Source organism: Piliocolobus tephrosceles, chromosome 12, assembly GCF_002776525.5.
Source record: "Piliocolobus tephrosceles isolate RC106 chromosome 12, ASM277652v3, whole genome shotgun sequence".
Lineage (NCBI taxonomy): Eukaryota > Metazoa > Chordata > Mammalia > Primates > Cercopithecidae > Piliocolobus > Piliocolobus tephrosceles.
Window position 1 is genome coordinate 100,029,769 of NC_045445.1, and position 22,270 is coordinate 100,052,038.

The 22,270-nt window shown below is 43.5% G+C and overlaps 1 protein-coding gene and 2 pseudogenes across 1 annotated transcript; 2 read left to right on the top strand and 1 right to left on the bottom strand.

Annotated features, from left to right (window-relative positions):
• Nucleotides 1-3,829: 3,829 nt before the first annotated feature.
• Nucleotides 3,830-8,857, bottom strand: LOC113221749 (protein SSX3-like). The gene is made up of 5 exons (XM_026451082.1): nucleotides 8,808-8,857; nucleotides 7,365-7,453; nucleotides 6,817-6,931; nucleotides 6,194-6,289; nucleotides 3,830-4,350 (listed from the first exon to the last, which is right to left on the bottom strand). The coding sequence occupies exons 2-5, from the start codon at nucleotides 7,431-7,433 to the stop codon at nucleotides 4,277-4,279; spliced, it is 354 nt and encodes a 117-aa protein (XP_026306867.1). The 5' UTR covers nucleotides 7,434-7,453; nucleotides 8,808-8,857; the 3' UTR covers nucleotides 3,830-4,276.
• Nucleotides 8,858-9,343: 486 nt separating this feature from the next.
• Nucleotides 9,344-11,536, top strand: LOC111535296 (annotated as a pseudogene).
• Nucleotides 11,537-16,058: 4,522 nt separating this feature from the next.
• On the top strand, nucleotides 16,059-21,642 carry LOC111535295 (annotated as a pseudogene).
• Nucleotides 21,643-22,270: the final 628 nt, after the last annotated feature.

Sequence of the window (22,270 nt, forward strand, 5' to 3'; positions counted from 1 at the left end):
TCTCACTCTGTCACCCAGGCTGGAGTGCAGTGGCCGGATCTCAGCTCACTGCAAGCTCCGCCTCCTGGGTTCACGCCATTCTCCTGCCTCAGCCTCCCGAGTAGCTGGGACTACAGGCGCCGCCACCACGCCCGGCTAGTTTTTTTGTATTTTTTAGTAGAGACGGGCTTTCACCGTGTTTGCCAGAGTGGTCTCGATCTCCTGACCTCGTGATCCGCCCGTCTCGGCCTCCCAAAGTGCTGGGATTACAGGCTTGAGCCACCGCGCCCGGCCTAGTCTTTTAAAATAATTTTTGTTTTTTATTTTGTGGGTCCACAGTAGGTGTGTATACTTATGGGGTATGTAAGATGCTTTGACACAGGTATGCCATGCGTAATAATCACATCATGGAAAATAGGGTCTCCATCCCCTCAACCATTTATCCTTCTGTTACAAACAATCCATTTACACTCTTTTAGTTTTTTTAAATGTACAATTGAGTTATCATTGACAATAATCACCCTGTTGTGTGCAATTGTTTTGGAGATAACAGGAACTGCACCCATAGACGATGACAAACTTAATCGACCAATGTTGTGTGTGTTCTGACTGCTCCAGCAATGAGCTCTTCCCTGCCTCTCCCCCTTTTCTTGGGCCTCCCTATTTCCTGAGACACAACAACACTGAAATTAGGACAATTAACAACCCTACAATGGCTGCTAAGTGTTCAAATGAAAGGAAGAGTCACATGTCTCTCACTTTAAATCAGAAGCTAGAAATGGCTAAGCTTAGAGAGAAAGCGTGCTGAAAGCCAAGACAGGCTGAAAACTTGGCCTCTTGCACCAAACAGACAAGCTGTGAGTGCAAATGAAAAGTTCTTGAAGGAAATAATAGTATATAATGCAAAGGAAAAGTATTAGTAATATAACTAATACTCCAGTGAACACACGAATAAGAAAGCAAAACTCCCTTACTACTGAAACAGAGAAAGTTTGAGTGGTCAGGATAGAACATGAAACCAGCCACAACATTCCCTTAAGCCAAACTCTAATTCAGAGCACACCCAAACTCGAAGACAGTCCGTGAAAGCTGAGAGAGGTGTAACTGCAGAAGAAACGTGTGAAGCTAGCAGAGGTTGGCTAATGAGGTTTAAGGAAAGAAACCATCCCCATAACATAAAAGTGCAAGGTGTAGCAGCAAACCCTGACGGAGAAGCTGCAGCAACTTATCCAGAAGATCTAGCTAAGATCACTGATAAAGGTGGCTACACTAAACAACAGATTTTCAATGTAGATAAAATAGCCTTCTATTGGAAGGAGATGCCATCTAAAACTTTCATAGCTAGAGAGGATTCACTCCAACTTTGAAAGAAGTTCTAATGTGGGTAAAATGCTATCCAATAGCATCACATACTACAGAGATATGCTTCATGAAAGGGAGAGCTAATCGATGTGGCAAATTTCATTGTTGTATTCAAGAACCTGCCACAGCCACTCCACCCTTCAGCAACCACCACCTTGATCAGCCAGCAGCCATCAACACCGAGACAAGACCCTCCCCCAGCAAAAAGAGTGTGACTCCCTGAAAGTTCAGAAGATTGTTAGCATTTTTAATAATGAATTATTTTAAAATTAAGGTATGTACCTTTTTACACATAACGCTTGCACACTTAGTACACTACAGTGTAGTGTAAACATAATGTTTTTATGCACTGTGAAACCAAACAAAAAAAAAATGTGTGTGACTCTCTTTGTTGCAGTGGTCTGGAACTGAACCTGCCATATCTCTGAAGTACACCTGTATTGGGTATCAGGCATTGAGCTGAGTAAGCTATGATCCCGGGTTATCACAGACAGAATCGCTTGAGCACATTTCATGTCATCAGGCTTCTAGATTTAATTTAATGCCTCCTAACAATTTATGAACTATGATTCTTTATTTCCATCTTATGGACTAGGAATCTGGAACTGAGAAAATTTGGAAGACTTGCCCCAAGTCACGTGGCTTTTTATATGGGTGACAACTCCAGTCTTTGTCTCTGGAAGTCATGTCTATCATCTCATCTGGAGTTGGGCAAGCTCCTCAGCCCAGCCTGGACCCAGGCTTGTCTGGGATCCATGTCACATACCCAGTCCCCACACCTGAACATAGCCAGGGAAGCCAGAGGGGTTGTTCCCGAACTGTTTCCTCTTACCAGATCTGTTAGTCTTCTCAGAGGCATTTGCTTTCCCCGGGGGGCACAGCTGTTTCCCATCATTTTTTGGACCCGATGCTTCTGACACTCCCTTCGAGTCATTTCCTTCTTCTGCTGGTGCTGGCTTCTTGGGCATGATCTTTATAATATGAAGGTCACAGATAAACAGTATCAGTCACATTTCTATAGTGCTTTTGAGCTTACGCAGCGTCTTCACATGCATTTATCTTAATCAATGTTCTCAACAACGCTGGGAGAGTTACACATGCCTAAATTAGGAGAAACTTGGCAAGTTAGAAGTGAAAGGATTGGCCTGAATGAATGGGGTCGCCCGGGCTAGAATGGTTATCTTCACACTCTTTTAAGACTGATATTCTTGCAAACAGTAAAAATCTCCATGTAATTGAGAGTTTAGTATACAGGAGATTTGGAGAAAAATGGCATTCTAAGAATTCACAAGGTCTACAAAAGGAAGAGCTTCTATAAAGTACAAGGCATCCCATATAAGCTTGTAGACAGCTCCTGGGAGAGTAAATGTAAAAACATAGGGAGGCTACAAAACACTGCTGGGAAAGATGGAGTAGAGAGATGACTACAGGGAAGGGAGAGGTAAAGAAATGGTTTGTTGAAATTAATGTAGGCAGCAAAGAAAGCAGATATGACATACCACCCTACAAAGGCACCAGCATTGAATGTGGAATTAAGTGAGGTGGTACTCATAACAATTCTACTTGCATTGGGATGTGTCACTGACCAACAATGTCAAACTACCTTCTTTTTTTTTTTTTTTTTTTTTTTTTTGAGACACAGTCTTACTCTCTTGCCAGGCTGGAGTGCACTAGCGCCATCTTGGGCTCACTGAAACATCCAACCCCTGCATTCAAGCAATTCTCCTCCCTCAGCCTCCAGAGTATCTGGGACTACAGACAGGCGCTACTATGCCCCGCTACATTCTGTGTTTTTAGTAGAGATGAGGTTTCACCATGTTGGCCAGGATGGTCTCGATCACTTGACCTCGTGAACTGCCCGCCTCAGCCTCCTAAAGTGCTGGAATTACAGTCGTGAGCCACCGCGCCCAGTCCTTAAGCTACTTTTTATTCAGCTCCCTCACTTATGAAATAGAGAACAATACATGTAAAATAGGCTACGAGAAAGTCCTCTCTGAGCTTGTAAATATTGTTCAGATGTAATAATAATAACAATGAATACCTTTCTGGATCCTCCTTTGAATTCGGTCTCCACACTGGCAACCCAACTCCCACATTCCTTTACCCTCTAAGCCAGAGTTGAATCTGCACTTGTGGGATCACTCATTCAGGGGCCTCCGAGGGATCCACTGGGCTGGGACTGGGGCTTCCCGGATGCCCCAGGTGCAGACAAGGCCCTCAAAGAGCTCACAGTAGGGAAGAGTCAACAGTCAAAGGGACTCTTAGGCCATGTGAGTGGCCCCAGTTACAGAGCAAAGGTCAGCTGGTCCTTCCTGTTGCGAGAGTGGGTGTCTAAACAGAAGCACCAGCAGGCCCTATGGGGTAAAGCCCTAGTGAGCAACATCTAAATCTCATAAACAAATGCAAACGTGAATGAGCGTTAAATGGCTTGGAGTTCTGAATTAGACTACCCCTGCCACTGTGCCTCAGGAAAATTCTTTAACATCTCTGTACCCCAATAGCCTCATTTTATTATTATGTTGCTGATAACTAGGATCTATAACATGAACTATGATTCTTTACTTCCAATGCATGGACCAGGAATCTGGAGCTCAGAGAACTTAGAAGATTTGCGCCAATTCACATGGCTATTATATGGATGACAACCGAAGTGTGTGACTCTTTATTATTTGGAGATAATAATAGAAACAATGTCATAGAGGTCTCCTTAAAGATTAAATAAAGTAATCTATGTGAACTGCTTAAAATAGTATCTGACATCACTTTGAAAACAAAAGAAGTATTAAGGATCACAACTCTTAGTATTATCAAGCTGTCGATGCTACATCAGGTGTTGTGATAGACATGGGGAGAAGGAGGCAGTGAGGGCGTTTTTTATATTCTCCCACTGTTACCAGGGTTCACATCCGTGAAGAGACAAAGGTTCTCTGGTCCTTTAGATCTGAGAGATACTCACCTTCGGGAAGATTCCCTGGAGCTTGCTGAAAGTTGAAAGCTGAGGACGTTCAACTGAAAGAGAATACATCAGAATTTTTCTTTGTTGGTAAAGATTTCCAAACTCTACAGAGATTTCTGTCACATCAGGGTATTCTGCAGTGGAGGGTTGTGAGTCCACTCATCGTTGAGGAGTTATTTGAGATTTGCTTCTGAATTATGTTTAGTCATGGTTGATGCATTTATCTGTGGCATCAATTCAGAATTATCCATCTCATTTTTTATCACGTGGGAACTAAACCCCAACACAATCTCATCTTATTCCATTATATATATTTTACTTTTTCCCAAATAATTAAATTGATTGGTTGGGAACCTGAACTGTATCCACTTAAGATGTACAACAACTAAAAATCACTGTACACTTCAAATGGGTGAATCTTACGGTATGTCAATTAAGTTGTTCAATGTGTGATGAACCATGGATGATTTAGTCCAGTGGCTCTGAAATATTTTCAGTATAAAGACACTCCTTTAATGTCAAAAACTTGGCAGATACTCAAGCACTGGATTTTCAGATCTCTTATAGTGATTGTGGGAGACTATAGAATCCGGCCTGTTTAGTTGGGGAGTAATAGGTCTACTGAAGACAGTTTAGACATTCTGACCTTGTTTTACAATTGTGTTGTCAGAGCAAATGAGCTCACATATGTCCCCTTTATATTCCTGAAATGCACAAATCTCTCTACCTAAGAACCTGTCTTTTTTTTTCACCCTATGTTATCTCTCGTCACTGACAAGTGGGAAAGCTCTCTGTGTGTTGGATAAGGGATCACTCTCTCAAACTCACTTCCAAGCTCACCATGGAGAATCGGGGTTGTTTGGGAATGAGAAGACTGTTTGGTTTTGATAAAATACAGAAAAACAGCCATCTTTATTACATCGTGTGTTCATCATCCTCACTCCTAAGATACCTATCCAATCTACATGCTGTTAATGAGACAAACTCTGGAAGTTTTTGGCAGATCTACAGTTTTAACATTTTCTTTCTTTTTTTTTTTTTTTTTTTTTTTTCACTTGTAACACTTTCTTAACTGCCCTTTCATTCATTAAAAGTGCTTAGGAAGAACAACATGTCCTTTAAAAAGGAAATATTTCAAACACACAGAAAAGTATGGGAAACAATATTGAGTCCAGTCGCATCTCAACATTACCCCACAGATATATTAGGTCTGATTTATTTATTCAAAATATTAGAAATACTACAAACAGGCCAGGCATGGTAGCTCATACTTGTAATCCCAGCACTTTAGGAGGCTGAGGCAGGTGGATCACCTGAGGTCAGGAAGTTTGAGACCAGCCTGGCCAACAAGGTGAAACCCCATCTCCACCAAAAATAAAAAGATTAGCTGGGTATGGGGGCGGGTGCCTGTAACCCAAGCTACTCGGGAGGCCGAGGCAGGAGAATCACTTGAATCCGGGAGGTGAAATTTGGAGTGAGCTGAGATTGCTTCATTGCACTCCAGCCTGGGCGACAAGAGCGAAACTCCATCTCAAAAGCAAACAAAACACTATCAACAAGTCACGACTGAAGCTGTCTGTGCAGCACTCACCAATCTCTGCCCCCCCTCCCTCCTCCACTTACAGTCAGTCACCTTAATTTGATGGCTTTTTATTCACATTCATGTTTGTATACATTTACCATTTACTTATTATCCATAAAAATATATATTCTTGTTTTGCATGTTTTAAAAATTTATATGAATGGCCTCTATAGTTAACTTTCTGCATGCGATTTTTTTTCACTCAGCACTTGTGTGTATGAGGGAACAAATGCCTGAGGATCTTTCCCAGATAGCTGAGCTGAAAAGCAGTTGGGCTTCAGGAGACTCTTTCCAGCCCCTTCCCATCTACTCACCCTGATTCCCGTGGTTACAGTCATTATCAATATCATTCCTCTGGAAGTCTGTGGCCCGTTTATTACGCATGGAAGATGGGAGGGTGACCCTGAAACCTAGAAAGAAGCAAAATGTTTATTACTTAAGGGACAAGCTTAGGCCTGGTATGGTGGTTCATGTCTGTAGTACCAGCACTTTGGGAGGCTAAGGCGGGAGGATTGCTTGAGGCCAGTAATTCAAGGCTGCAGTGAGCTATGATAGCACTACTGCACTCTAGCCTAGGTGACAGACTGAGACTCTGACTCAAAGAGAGAGAGAGAGACAAGCTGAGAGAAGGTAGGCTGGGTGTGTCTGGGGTGGGGGTTGGGGGTTGCCAGGATGCCACAGAGACAGTTGGGCTCATCAGAAAAGACGCCTATGGGAGAGAAACGTGCAGGATCCAGATATGAGCTCCACTGTGACCAGTTCCTGCCCTCAGCCCTGACAGGATACGGAAGAGCAGAACACCCAGAAGCTGCCTCGCGATTTTTCCCTGCACAAAAGGAAGATGTGGGGTACTTTCTGCAGCCTAAGAAGTAGCCAAAGCAGGAAAAGGGATGCTCATGTGTCCCTAGTCTTATCTGTACCTAGAACTTTCTGTTACCTAGTTTAGTCATGGCCTCATACTTTCTCTTCATATACACAGAGATGATTTTCTCCGAGTATTTCATCTTTCCCCACTCTTTCTTAGAGAAGTATTTGGCAATATCATCAAAGGCCTAGAAAAAGAAAACAAAGAAATTCTGGCGGTGACTCAGCTAGGCATGTCTGCCATTCAGCTGGAGCCGCTTCCTGTGTGCTGGGTCTGGGAAGTGGAGATGATAATCCGTCCTGGTTGATGCCATGGCTAACTGAGACAACATCGGGGACCTACCCTAGCTTCTCCCCTGCCACACAGTAGGGCTTTAATGCTGCTGGCTGACTCTCCTCCCACCTTCCTGAATAAGAGTCCCCAAATACAGTGTACTGTCACAGACTTGTCTCCAAGGATGCTAGGTGATGACAGAGCAAGGGTGGGAGGCTCCCAAGAGTCCAGATCTCCCCCAAGACCCTGCTCCTTGTCCCCAGTATCTCTGTCCTTCCCTCCTCAGAAACCTGGTCACCCCACACTGTCCCCTGGGCCACTACTGTACTCTCTCCAGGTCACCTCACCTTTTGTATCTTCTCTGGTATTTGAGCACCAACATTAGGTCTCCTTGCAAAGGTGTCGTTGCTGTTCATGGCACTGGGAGTAGTCTGACCTGCAAGAGAAACTGCCTGAGACTTTCCAGGTGCAGGACCTTTGGTCCTGTGGAGGGAGAAATCAGTGACGGCTGGCCACACTCAGTCACCTGGAATCAGGTGCTGCATTTCTCCATCAGGGGCGTATCAGTCCCTGAGTAAGGACATGGGGAGAAATCAGATGACAACAGGGAACCAGCGATCTCTGGAAGAAGTATTGATTGGGGATAACAGGTTTCCTTAGGGCAAAGCAGCCTTGAGTCTTTGAGAAGGGTTTAGCTAATGTTGTCAGTACTTTCCCTCGGGCTAGGCTTACCTAGACCCTTCTTGGGGAGGCAGGGACGTGACTGTGTAATTGTATTGAGTGGGGGCGTTCTGACACCCCCACCGAATAAATAAAGGAAGGGAAGTGAGTCCCAGAGATAACATGGTCTCTCTGGTGATGGATCTGATCAGGCAGAGGGATGGGGGGTTCTGTTCTGTTGAAGAGAAATGGGCATCGCTAATATGAACTGGTTCAGAGGCTATTACTGGGTGATTTGTAAATTATTAGAAGGAAGAGAGCTAGAACTTCTGAGACTACAAGAGCCCACCAACACTTAGAGAGAATGTGGGGCGTTTCAAGATGCAGCACTCAGCCAGGAGCAGTGGCTCACGCCTGTAATCCCATCTCATTGGGAGACCGAGGCATGCAGATCGCTTCAGCCCAGGGGGTCGAGGCCAGGCTGGGAAAAATAGCAAAACCTCGTGTCGACAAAAAAATACAAAAAATTAGCTGGGGGTGGTGGAGCAGGCCTGTACCATCCCAGCACTTTGGGAGGCCAAGTTGGGCAAATTGCTTGAGCCCAGGAGCTTGAGACCAGCCTGGTCAACATAGTGAAACCATGTCTACTAAAAAATCCAAACAAAAAAAAACCTTAGCAGAAGCCAGGTGGTGTGCACCTGTAGTCTCAAGGTCTAGGTGGGAAGATCACTTGAGCCTGGGAGGAAAGATTTCAGTGAGTTTTTTGTTTGTTTGTTTTTGTTTTTTTGTTTTTTTTGGAGACAGGGTCTTGCTCTGTTGCCCAGGCTAGAGTGCAGTGGCGTGATCTTGGTTCACTGCAACCGCTGCCTCGTGGGTTCAAGTGATCCACCAGCTGTGGCCTCCAAAAGTGCAGGGATTACAAGCGTGAGCCACCATGCCCGGCCCAACTTTCTTAAGTTATTACAGGGTTTCCAGGAAAAATCCCATACCTGAAAAAGTTAGAAACTGACAGGAAGGATTTGAGATGGCGACCTGCCTCATACACACTCCTTATTAAAACTAGATAACAAATGCACCGTGGAGGAGGGGAGGGGTAGAAAGAATGGAAAAAGAAAATCGCGAATGCTTACTCAAATTTTGGAAGAATCGTAAGAGAATATCAGAGCATGCGTACTCTGCGGAAGAACAGAAACAGAAAGACAAGAGCATGCACACTCTGAACTTAGTAGCCAATCCCTGGGGATGCTTTAGGCGGGAAGATCAGAGTCTCCACCCTAACTCTGAGAAGGTTCTGTCCCTGGAGGCTGGACTAAAGGAAGCCACATCAGCTTCGCTTGTTCCACCTATACTTCTGACTTCTGATTGGCCAGATGGAGTTCACTAACTGCCCTGATTGGTCCATCATCCTTGGGCAGTGACATTGCATAATATTGTCTCCTCCTCCAGCCACACTTTGTTGCCACTGCGACACAGTGGGTGGTCCTCAGGTGCCGTCAGGAGATTTTGATCTCTCTGAAGACTGTCCCTGGATCTTGAGTTAAACATCTGTATTCTAGTCTGAATAGAGAGAAGAAAAAAATTGTCGGATCTGTGATTTTTCTACTTGAAAGACACAATGTTTTTCAAACAAGCACATTTGCAGAGAGCTTTGCTGTACTTAGTCGTGATGTTCATTCTTCAGTGGCTTCTATATCTGTTGCAACTGAAAAAGTCAGTTCAAGGCCCTCCAACCTCTGATTACATTTTTGAAAGGCAATCTAAGTGTGGTGTGCACAATTACCATCCTTTACCTGTAGCCTTGGAGAGAGGAAAATGTACTTACTTATGGGATGTGATTGTAGTATTGGTTACATCCGCCTTGGCCAATCCTCCTGCCTCCTTCTCGGGACTAGAGGCGTGAACCACCCCCACCCCCACTAATATTTTTTGTTTTTTAATTTTTTAATAGAGACCGTTTCCTTATGTTGGCCAGGCTGGCCTCAACGTCCTGGGCTCAAGGGATCCTCCCACCGCAGCCTTGAGACTACAGGCATGCACCACCCTGCCCACGCTTTTTTTTTTTTTTTTTTTTTTTCTTTCTTTTTTTTTTTAGTAGAAACCGGGTTTCGCTATGTTGACCAGGCTGGCCTCAACCCCTCCTGGGCTCAGAGATCCTTCCACCATGGCCTCGGGACTACAGGTATGTGCCACCCTGCCCACACTTTTTAAAATTTATTTATTTATTTTTAGTAGATACCGACTTTCGACATGTTGCCCAGGCTGGCCTCAATCTCCTGGACTCAAGTGATATTTTCCCCTCGGCCTCAGGATTACAGGCGTGTGCCATTTGGCCCTATTCATTTTAATTATTTATTTATTTATTTATTTATTTATTTATTTATTTATTTATTTTAGGAGAGACAGGCTTTCACTATGTTGGTCAGGCTGGTATCAACCTCCTGGGCTCAAGCAATACTCCCACTTTGGCCTCGGACCTACAGGGGTGAGCCACCCTGCTCATGCTATTTTTTATTGTTATTGTTCTTGTTGTTAGTAGAAATGAGATTTTGCTATGTTGTCCAAGCTGGCCTCGACCTCCTGGGCTCAAGCAATCCTCCTGCCTTGGCCTCGGGACTACAGGCTCACACCATCCCGTCCCCACTAATATTTTTAATTTTTCTAGTAGAGATAGTTTTGCTATGTTGTCCAGGCTGGTCTCTACCTCCTGGGCTCAAGCGATCCTCCTGCCTCGGCCTTGGGACTACAGGCGTGCACCACCCTGCCTTTTGCTATGTTTCCCAGGTTGGTCTTGACCTCTTGGGCTCACTCAATGATTTGAACCCGGGAAGCGGAGGTTGCATTGAGCTGAGATCACACCACTGCACTCCAGCTTGGGTGACAGAGCAAGACTGTCAAATAAATGAATACAGGAAAGAAAGAAAAGGAGAGGAAAGGAGAGGACCAGCTGAATCTCCATAAGAACAGTACGCTTTGTGGTATTTTTAACTTACTCTCATCCCATCTTGTGCTCCCAGCTTAGTTCTGTTCATTGTTGATGAAATTCAGATAGGATTGGCCAGAACTGGTAGATGGCTGGCTGTTGATCAGAAAGGCCCTTTCCGGGGGCTGATACTCTGTGTCTGCGGTGCTGTGGGACGATAACATAATGCTGACCATTAAGCCAGGGGAACATGGGTCCACATATGGTGGCAATCCACTAGGTTGCTGAGTGGCCATCACAGCCCTTGAGGTTTTAAAAGAAGAAAACCTTGTTGAAAATGCAAGGTTTTTATCTCAAGGGTATTATCTTGAGAAATGAACCCATGAAGCTACCTTCTGATGTTGTGACTGCCGTAAAAGGAAAATGATTATGTTGTTTATTTGTTTATTTATTTAGAGTAAGAGGTTCACTCTGGTTGCCCAGGCTGGAGTGCAATGGCGCGATCTTGGCTCACTGCAACTTCCGCCTCCTGGGTTGAAGCGATTCTCCTGCCTCAGCCTCCTAAGTAGCTGGGATTATAGTCATGTGCCCCTATTTCCAGCTAATTTTTGCATTTTTAGTAGAAACGGGGTTTCGCCATGTTGGTCAGTTGATTCGAACTCCAGAACGCAGATGATGCACCTGCCTCGGCCTCCCACAATGTTGGGATTACAGGCGTGAGCCACTGTGCCGGGGAGGAAAAGAATTACTAAATGCTATTGTTATTCAAGAAAACAAAGATTGTGATGCTTGGAAGGTATGTCTACGACTTCGAGATTATGGACTTCTGGCCAAGCCAACCCCTGGTGACATCATCAGGTTTCGCCTCTGCTGGTGGTCAAGGAGGATGAGATTCGAGAGTCCAATGAAATCATTCAGGAGACCATCTTGTCATTCTGAGGGTAGCAGCTGTTTTCAGTGGTCCCTGGGAGCCAGCTGGAGACAGGTGGTCCTCTGCTCTTAATGCAGGCACATTCCACTCCCATGTGTCTTCAAAATCTTTTTGTGGAATATATGTGTTTTTCAGTTGATACAAAAATACATGTTTTTTTCACTTGATACATGATAGAACAACGTTTTTGAACCTGCCTTTTGCTTTGTAACATAAGTAAGAGAATGTAATGGCATCTATATTCAGTGAAAATGTTCTGATGTGCAGAACATGGCCGAGTGCAGTGGTTCATGCTTGTAATCCCAGCATTTTGGGAGGGCAAGGTGGGCGGATCACTTGAGGTCAGGAGTTTGAGACCAGACTGGCCAACACAGAGAAACCCCATCTCTACTAAAAATACAAAAATTAACTAGGTGAGGTGGTGGGTGCCTGTAGTCCTAGCTACATGGGAGACTGAGACAGGAGAATCACTTGAACCTGGGAGGCAGATGTTGCAGTGAGCCGAGATCGTGCCACTGGACTCCAGCCTAGGTGACAGAGTGAGAATCCCTCTCAGAAAAAAAAAAAAAAAAAAAAGGTACAGAACATTTCCATCACCACAATGCTATCCCTTGTGCTACTACTCATTTTTAGTAATACTCACTCTCCTCCCATCCACCATTCCTAACCCCTGGCAACCACTAAACACTTTTTCATTTCCACAATTTTGTCTTTTCTACAATGCTGTACAAATGAAATTTTATAGTATATAACGTTTTTGGGGCTTATGCCACTCAGCATAATTCCATGGAGATTCCTCCAAGATATTAATACTTGTGTATCAATAGTTCATTGTTGCTGTTCTTGTTGTTGAGACAGATTCTCGCTCTGTCACCCAGGCTGTAGTGCAGTGGCATGATCTCGGCTCACTGCAACCTCCACCTGCCAGGATCAAGTGACTATCGTGCCTCAGCCTCCCGAGTAGCTGAGACTACAGGCGTGCATCACCACACCCTGGTAACTTTTGTATTAGTAGTAGAGATGGGGTTTCAACATATTGGCAAGGCTGGTCTCGAACTCCTGACATTGTAGTCTGCCTGCCTCAGCTTCCCAAAGTGCTGGCATTTCATGTGTAAGCCACTGGGCCCAGTCAATAGTTCATTTTTATTATTGAGTGGTATTACATGGTATGGATGTACCACAGTTCTACCATTTGCTTATTATAGGATATATTGATTATTTCCAGCTACTGGCTATTACAAGTTAAGCTGCTATGAACAATTATGTACAAGTTTCTGGGTGGGCATAAATTTTAATTTCTCTGAAGTGTAATTGTTGAATTGTATGGTCATTGCATGTTCAGCTTTATAAGAAACTACTAAACTGCCTTCCAGAGTGGCTGTAAGATTTTACCTTCCCAGCAGCACTTAATGAGATGTCCAGTTTCTCTGCATCCTTGTCACCATTTGGTGTTGTCACTATGTCTTTTATTTTAGCTATTGTAATAAGTGTGTAGTGATACCTCATCATGGTCTTAATTTGTATCTAACGAAGCAAATGAATGTTGAATATCTTTTCATGTGCTTATTTGTTTATTTCCTCTTCAGTGAAATGTATGTTCACATCTTTTCATGATTTTCTAGTTGGATTATTTGTTTATATTTTTTACCAATGAGTTTTTTTTATTATTATTATTTTTCTAGAGACAGTCTCACTCTGTTACCCAGGCTGGAGTGCAGTGGCATGATCTTGGCTCACTTCAACCTCCGCCTCCCAGGTTCAGGCGATTCTCATGCCTCAGCCTCCCAAGTAGCTGGGATTACAGGCAGGCATCATCACGCCTATCTAACTTTTGTATTTTCAGTAGAGATGGTTTTTTTGCCATGTTGCCCAGGCTGTTCTCGAATTCCTGGCCTCCAGGGATCTGCCCTCTGTTCACCTCGACCTTTCAACGTGCTGGGATTACAAGCCTGAGCCACCACGCTCAGTCTACCGTTGAGTTTTGAGAGTAGTTTACATATTCATTATATATTCTGGATGTGAGTCCTTTCTTGGATATGTGGCTTGCAAACATTTCCCCCAGGTCATACCCTTTTATTCATCATTTTAAACAATATTTCTTGCAGAGCCAAAGTTTTAAATTGGATTAAATCTAATTTTTTTTCCTTATGGATTATGCTTTTTGAACTGTTCACTATGCCCTAGATCTCAGACGTTTCTCCTATGCTTTCTTGTAAAGGTTTTTTTAGTTTTATATTTTAGATTTAAGTCTATGATCCACTTGAGTTTTTTTTGTTTTTTTTTTTTTGTTTGTTTGTTTTTTTGTATAAAGGTTTGAAGATTAGGTCTTTTTTTGTTTGTTTGTTTGTTTGTTTGTTTGTTTTTCTTCTTTTTCTTTTTTTTTTTTTTCCTGGGCTATGGATATGAAACTGCTCCAGCACCATTTGTTAAGCAGATGATCCTTCCTTCTTTTTGTCTCTTTGTAAAAAATCAGTATGGGCTATTTCTAGGTTCTCTATTTTGTTCCAGTGATCTGTGTGTCTATTCTTCTCCCAACACTACACAGTCTTGATTTCCATAAGAAGTATTGAAATACGGTAGAGCCATTCTTCCCACCTTATTCTTCTTTTCCAAAGATTGTCATATACACACACACACACACACACACACACACACACACACATATATGCATTTTGAGATGCCGTCTGACTTGTGTTGCCCAAGCTGGAGTGCAGTGGGGTGATCTCAGCTCACTGCAACCTCCACCTCCCGGGTTCAAGTGATTCTCCTGTCTCCGCCTCCTGAGTAGCTGGGATTTCAGGTGCGTGCCACCACATCCGGCAAATTTTTGTATTTTTGGTAGAGGGGGAGTTTCGCCATGTTGGCCAGGCTGGTCTTGAACTCTTGACCTCAAGCAATCCACCGATCTCAGCCTCCCAAAGTGCTGGGATTACAGGCGTGAGCAACCGTGCCCAGCGTTGTCTAAGCTATTGAAAATTCATTACAGCAGGAATCAAAAATGAATACACACAGAAACATTTATTAGTGAAACAAAATAGAAGGTTAAGAAACAGACTAATCTATATGCAAACTTCAGCATGCATTTCCAAATAGGGGCAAAAGATGATGGGTTGTATAATAAATGATTGCTTGACAAGTGTCTATCCATTTGAAAAAATGAAGATTAAATCCTTACTTTGAACCACATAAAATAATAAATTCTAAAAATTCAGTGACTTAAATGTGAAAATGTGAAGTCATAAAGAACTAGATGAAAATTTAGGAAAATATTACCATGTAAGACATCTTGAGTTGGCATAGGCACTTCCTGACATTACACCAACGCTATAAACAATGAATCTGACATAGTTAAAGATGTAAATTTAAACTATCATCTAATTCAAAAGACACCATAAACAACTGTTTAAAAAGGCAAATTTTGGGGAAAATGGTAAAGGATCCACAATAAATTAACAGTAACCATCTCTAACATACAACAAAGCTTTTGCATATCAATAAGAGAAACTGGAACAACCCAATGAAAAAATGTGTTCAGGCATGGCACTACTTCACTGTATAGCAGAAAAGCATTACGAAATAGAAAGTATGAAATGAAAATAATAAGGGAAATGGAGAATAGATCCCAGAAGTTTCAACGTTCATCCAATAGAAGTTCTAGGGATAGGCCGGTCACATTGGCTCATGCCTGTAATCCCAGTACTTTGGGAGGCCGAGGTGGGTGGATCACCTGAGGTCACAAGTTTGAGACCAGCCTGGTCAACGTGGTGAAACCCCGTCTCTACTAAAAATACAAAAATTAGCCGGGCATGGTCGCACGTGCCTGTAATCCTAGCTACTAGCGGTGCTGAAGCAGGAGAATCACTTGGACCTAGGAGGTGGAGGTTGCAGTGAGCCGAGATCGTGCCACTGCACTCCAAACTGGGCAACAGAGCGACACTCCGTCTCAAAAAAAAAAAAAAAGAAGAAGAAGAAAAAGAAGTTCCAGAGATAGAAAACAGAAAGACTGGGCCGGGCGTCATGGCTTGCACCTGTAACCCCAGCACTTTGGGAGGCCGAGGCAGGCAGATCACCTGAGGTCAGAAGTTTGAGACTGGCCTGGCCAGAATGGTGAAATCTCATCTCCACTGAAAATACAAAAATTAGCCCGGTGTGGTGGTGCACACCTGTAACCCCAGCTACTCAGGAGGTTGGGACAGGAGAATCACTTGAACCTGGGAGGCAGATGTTGCAGTGACGTGAGTTCACACCGTTGCACTTCAGCCTGGGCAACAATACTGAAACTGTCTTTAAAAAAAAAAAAAAAAAAAAAAAGGCCAGGCACTGTGGCTCACACCTGTAATCTGAGCACTTTGAGAGGCTGAGACAGGTGGATCACCTGAGGTCGGGAGTTTGAGACCAGCATGGCCAACAGGGTGAAACCCCGTCTCTACTAGAGGTTGGTGGTGGGTGCCTGAAATCCCAGCTATTTGGGAGTTCAGAACAGTTCCCAGTAACAAAACCCTTGATGGTTTGGTCCCACTGGGGGATGACATGTCTTCGAGTGGGAAAAGGTCAGAGGCCACAGATGGAGGATCAGCCCAGGGGGAGCTTTCTAAGTTGCATTCTTGTTTTCTCCTTGTTTTCTGGAAGGCTATTACCTGTTCTGTAAACGTACAGAGCAGATACTTGGCAGGGCTGGCCCAGTGCTAGCCCAAAGTGGCGTGATAACATTATGGAATAGTGGGCTTGGAAAGCTCCTAGAAAAAGTGCAGACTCATCAAAGCTGGCCAGTAACTGAGTATTCCTTTCCTACCTCTCCCTCTGCCCTATGAGCTACGCAATTACAACCAGTATCACTCACCCGTAGACTCCCTTCACACTGTAAGGTAGAAATTCTGTAAGCTTCTGTAGAGGCTCATAGGCTAGGGGCTGGAAAGAAGAATTGGCTCAGCTCAGCTCTAGAGGCTTCGCATCCTATGACCTATCAATCCAGAAGCCCTGAAACTCAAGTGGAGTGTCTGGGCTGACACATCCTCCCAGGAACAAAGAGTTATATAGAAAAACAATCGCACAGGCCAGGCGCCGTGGCTCACACCTGTAATCCCAGTACTTTGGAAGACCGAGGCGGGAGGATCCCCTGAGGTCAGGAGTTTGAGACCAGCCTGGTCAACATGGTGAAACCCCATTTCTACTAAAAATACAAAATTAGCTGGGTGTCATGGTGCACACCTGTAACCCCAGCTACTCAAGAGGCTGGGGCAAGAGAATCACTTGAACCTGGGAGGTGGAGGTTGCAGTGATGTGAGATCACACCATTGCACTTCAGCCTGGGCAACAACAGTGAAGCTGTCTAAAAATAAATAAATAAATAAATAAATAAATAAATAAATAAATAAATAAATAAAAGGCCGGGCACAGTGGCTCACTCCTGTAATCCCAGCACTTTGACAGGTTGAGGCAGGCGGCTGACCTGAGATCAGGAGTTTGAGACCAGCCTGGCCAACATGGTGAAACTCTCCCTCTACTAAAAATACAAAAATTCACCTGACATAGTGTCACATGCCTGTGGTCCCAGCTACTCAAGGGGCTGAGGCAGGAAAATTGCTTGGACTCTGGAGGAGACAGAGGTGCAGTGAGCCAAGATTGAGTCACTGCACTCCAGCCTGGTCGAAAGAGCAAGACTCTGTCTCAAATAAATAAATAAAAAGAAAACCGATTGGATAGATTGGATATGAAAATATTAACTGCTCAAATACATAACTCATTGGAATAGGTTGGATATTAAAACTGACGTAGTTGAAAAAGCAATTACTGAGCTGAGGAAATGAGTCTAAAGAATTCATTAAAGTAATTGGTAATGGATAGAGAAGAAGTAAATCAAAGAAAATTAATAGAGAGGATCGAAGAATAAATGTCAAAACATATCTAATAGTAGCCTTATAAGAAGAGAATATAGTCATTAAAAAGGAGACTGTGCTTAAACAGGTAATGAGTGAGAATTTCTCAGATTTAGACAAATGTCTTAAGATTTAAAGGGATCATCATACACACACACAGGAACAGTGAAATGAAAAACTGTGAAAGATAAAGAAAAAATATTTTTAAAATGATCTGAGAGAAATAGCAGGTTACTTACAAAGGAAAAATATTTAAAACTTTATCGGATCTCTCAAACACCACACTGGAGGCAAGGATACAATGGTGTGATAACTCCAAAGTATATGAAAGGTTTTTTTTTTTTTCTTTTTTTTGAAACAGTCTCGCTTTGTCTCCCAGGCTGGAGTGCACTGGCATGATCTCAGCTCACTGTAACCTCTGCCCCCCAGTTTCAAGCGATTCTCCTCCTCAGCCTCCTGAGTAGCTGGGGCTGCAGGTGCATACCACCACACCCGGCTAATTTTTGTACTTCTAGTACAAAATTAGTAGAGATGGAGTTTTGCCATGTTGGCCAGGCTGATCTCAAACTGCTGACCTGAGGTGATCTGCCTGCCTTGGCGACCCAACGTGCTGGGATTATAGGGGTAAGCCACTGCACCCAGGAAAAGAAAGGAATTTTTATATTTGGTGGAGTAAGGAAATGTCAGGCATATAAAACTTCAGGAGATTGAAGACACAGGGAAATGTTAAAGCAAACAACTATTTATTGCACTTATTAAAGACTATAAGGAAGGGCCGGCTGCAGTGGCTCATGCCTGTAACCCCAGCGCTTTGGGAGCCCAAAGCAAGAGGATTGGTTGAGCCCAGGAATTCAAGACCAATCTGGGCAACGTGGCGAAACCCCGTCTCTACAAAAAATACAAAAATTAGACGGGCATATCAAGTTCCTGGGTCTGTAGAGAATTAAAAAAAAAACAAAACCTGGGTGTGGTGGTGTCTACCTGTAGTCCCAGCTCGTCAGGAGGCTAGGGCAGGAAGATTGCTTGGGCTCTGGAGTTTGAGGCTGCAGTGAGCTAGGATTGGGTCACTGTACTCCAGCCTGAGTGACAGAGTGAGACTTTGTCTCTGAAAATAAAAAAAGATCATAAGGACGATTTTACTCAGAGCGGAGACTACTGTGATAGGTACAGGGACCACTGCAATGGGGTCTTGTGGTGGGAGACTGATATTGGGATCGACTTCAACTCCACCAAGGACAAGTGGGGATTTGTAGTCAAAGAGTGGGAGCAGGGAGTCAGAAGATGGGAAATTACTTGGAGGAAACCTCAGGGGCAGGGGGATTCTGGCTAAACTGACTTGACAGGATTTTTGCTGAAACAAGCTAAATAGGCAGAGTCCCTGGATGAAGGACAGAACTTGAGGTTGGAACCTAGTCAGAAACAGGACTCAGAGGAGTCTGACTCAAGTTTGGTCAAAGGAGAGTGTCTCTGTCTGAAAGCATAAGCAATAAAGTCAACAGCAGTAAAATGAATGGATCACAAAGGAGAATTTTTGTGTATTGATAAAAGGGACTCTGCTTTAACCACTGTGAAAGTTGATTATGTGAAGTGAGTCGTTCTTAGTTTTTTTTTTAAGTTCTTATTTGCAGATGAAGCCTTCAGGTACTATGCTTCAGAGAGAATAGTTTGTAACTTTTTTGTTTGTTTGTTTCATGTTTTTTGAGACGGAGTTTCGCTATGTCGCCAGGCTACAGTGCAGTGGCTCCTCCGCTCAGTGCAGCCTCTGGCTCCCAGGTTCAAGCAATTCTCTTGCCTGAGCCTCCTGAGTAGCTGATACTACAGGCACATGCCACCACGCCCAGCTAATTTTTTGTATTTTTAGTAGAGACCAGGTTTCACTGTGTCAGCCAGGATGGTCTCCATCTCCTGACCTCAAGATCCGCAAGTCCTGGTGATCCAACAAATCTGTGTTGATGCTGATGCCAGAGAGGTATAATGAGGCATGCCTGACCCCCACTTCCTGTCATGGCATGAAATCGTCTCTCAGGTTAAATTTTAAAAGAGCCCTAGCTTAGGAGGAAGTCCATTCAGATGGTTGGGGGCAGGGGGCTTAGGATTTTATATTTGATTTACAAGTCCTATAAGATAAAAGTGCATAAATTTTAAGAAACAAGTCTTGTGTCTGATGTATGGACCACACAGAAAGTTCACCAAACTGTCCAGTGCCTGTCCAGTGCCAAACCAGAGACATTCAAATGACAAATCAGGGTGAGGAGATGATATTTCCACACTGTAGACAGCTTTTCCAAAGACATCAGAATAAGTCTTCATATCATAATGAGACTCTTACCCCTGAATGTCTATATTTTTCACTTGACAGAATCCTACCCCAAATCCTTTACTTCAGCTAGTGGTCCTTTTTACAGAGTTGGCACTCTAATTCAATTCAACTGAGTCCTAAAATGCTACTCAAAGACTACAAGAGGTCTCATTCACTTCCCCCACAGTCTTTTGATTTGTTTAGCTGGTGGCCCCTAGGCTTGGGATCTTGGTTCAAAACCATTGTACAAACTAAATTTGTTATACTATTGCTAATTATAGCTGGGTGTGGTGGCTCACGCCTGTAATCCCAGCACTTTGGGATGCCAAGGAGGGCAGATCACTTGAGGTCAGGAGTGGGAGACCAGCCTGGCCAACATGGTGAAACCTCATCTCTACTGAAAATACAAAAATTAGCCAGGCATGGTGGTGAGCAACTGTAATCCCAGATACACGGGAGGCTGAGGCAGGAGAATCACTTTAACCTGGGAGATGGAGGTTGCTTTGAGCCAGGATCATGCCACCGCACTTCAGCCTGGGAGACAGAGCAAGAATCCATTGAAATAAAAATAAAATAAAATAAAATAAAATAAAATAAAATAAAACAATGCTGCTTATTTTGGTATTATGATCTTTGAGCTCCATTCTTGTTGTCTGTCTAATATTTGTTAAGCCAGTTCTCCTAACAGGATAATGTTAGCCCAGGGTGTCAAGATGATTGCTAATACAGATGGGACTAATAACATGGAACTTGATGCTGAACTCCAGACAAACCTGGCATGGAGTGACAATGAAGCCTCACTTTGACAGAGCAAGACTGTCAAATAAATAAATACATACATACATGAAAGGAAAAGAAAGAAAGAAAGAAAGAAAGAAAGAAAGAAAGAAAGAAAGAAAGAAAGAAAGGGAGGGAGGGAGGGAGGGAGGGAGGGAGGGAGGAAGGAAGGAAGGAAGGAAGGGAGGGAGGAAGGAAGGAACAGACCAGCTGAATCTCCATAAAAACAGTAAACTTTGTGGTATATTAACTTACCCTCATCCCATCTCGTGCTCCCAGCTTGGTTCTGTTCATTGCTGATGAAATACAGATAGGATTAGCCAGAACCGGTAGATGGCTGGCTGTTGATCATGAAAATGTCAGACCTGATATAGTCCTCCTTGGAAAGGCCTTTTCTGGAGGCTGATACTCCGTGTCTGCAGTGCTGTGGGACAATGGCATAATGCTGACCATTAATCCAGACGAGCATGGGTCTACATACAGTGGCAATCCACTAGGCTGCTGAGTGGGCATCACAGCCCTTGAGGTTTTAGAAGAAAATCTTTCTGAAAATGCAGAAAAAAATGGGTATTCTCTTGAGAAATTAACCCATGAAGCTACCTTCTGATGCTGTAACTGCTGTAAGAGGAGAAGAATTACTGTATGTATGTGTGTATGTATGTATGCATATATGTGTGTATTTAGTCAGAGGTTCACTCTGGTTGCCCTGGATTCAGTGGTGTGATCTTGGCTCACTGCAACCTCTGCCTCCTGGGTTGTGGCAATTCTCCTGCCTCAGCCTCCTGAGTAGCTGGGATTACAGGTGCGCAACACTATGCCCGGCTAATTTTTGTATTTTTAGTAGAGACAGGGTTTCACCATGTTGGCCAGGCTGGTCTCCAACTCCTGACCTCAGGTGATGCACCCGCCTCGGCCTCCCAAAGTGTTGGGATTACAGGCGTGAGCCACTGTGCCTGTGAGGAAAAGAATTATTAATTGCTATTGTTATTAAAGAAACCAAAGATTGCGATGCTTCGAAGGTGTGTCTACGACTTCAAGATTATCCACTTCTGGCCAAGCCAACCCATGGTGACATCATCAGGTTTCGCCTGTGCTGGTGGTCAAGGAGAATGAGATTCGAGAGTCTAGTGAAATCATTAACAAGACCATCTTGTCGTTCTGAGGGTAGCAGCTGTTTTCAGTGGTCGCTGGGAGCCGGCTGGATCAGGCGGTCCTGTAAAAGCTCTGCTCTTAATGCGGGCACATTCCACTCCATGTGTCTTCAAAATCTTTTTGTGGAGTATCCATTTTTTTCAGTTAATACATAATAGAACAACGTTTATGCAGCTGCTGTTTACTTTGTAATGTAAGTAAAAGAAAGTAATGGCATCTGAATGGTGAAAGTGTTTTGATGTGTATATGTACTTTCTAAGGTTAAACGCATCTACATATACAGATAGCCTTTAAATCACATCCTTCAGTATACTTTATATATGTTTTTATAATTTCCTTGCTGGTATAAATGCTTTGTATTTGAAAAAGTTATCTCTAGGGAATTACATAAAAGACTTCACCTTATAAAGTCAAATCATTGTTGTCATTGAATTTTAGGAAGGATGAATGGTTAAGCAAATAAGAAATACTAATATTAAGTAAACTTCATGTTGGCCAACACCAGGATGTATTCTATGGATGTCATTATTTTCAATTAAGAATTAGTGTTGAAGATGGCTGAATAGGAGCAGCTCCAGTCTCCAACTCCCAGCGCGAGTGACACAGAAGACCGGTGATTTCTGCATTTTCAACTGAGG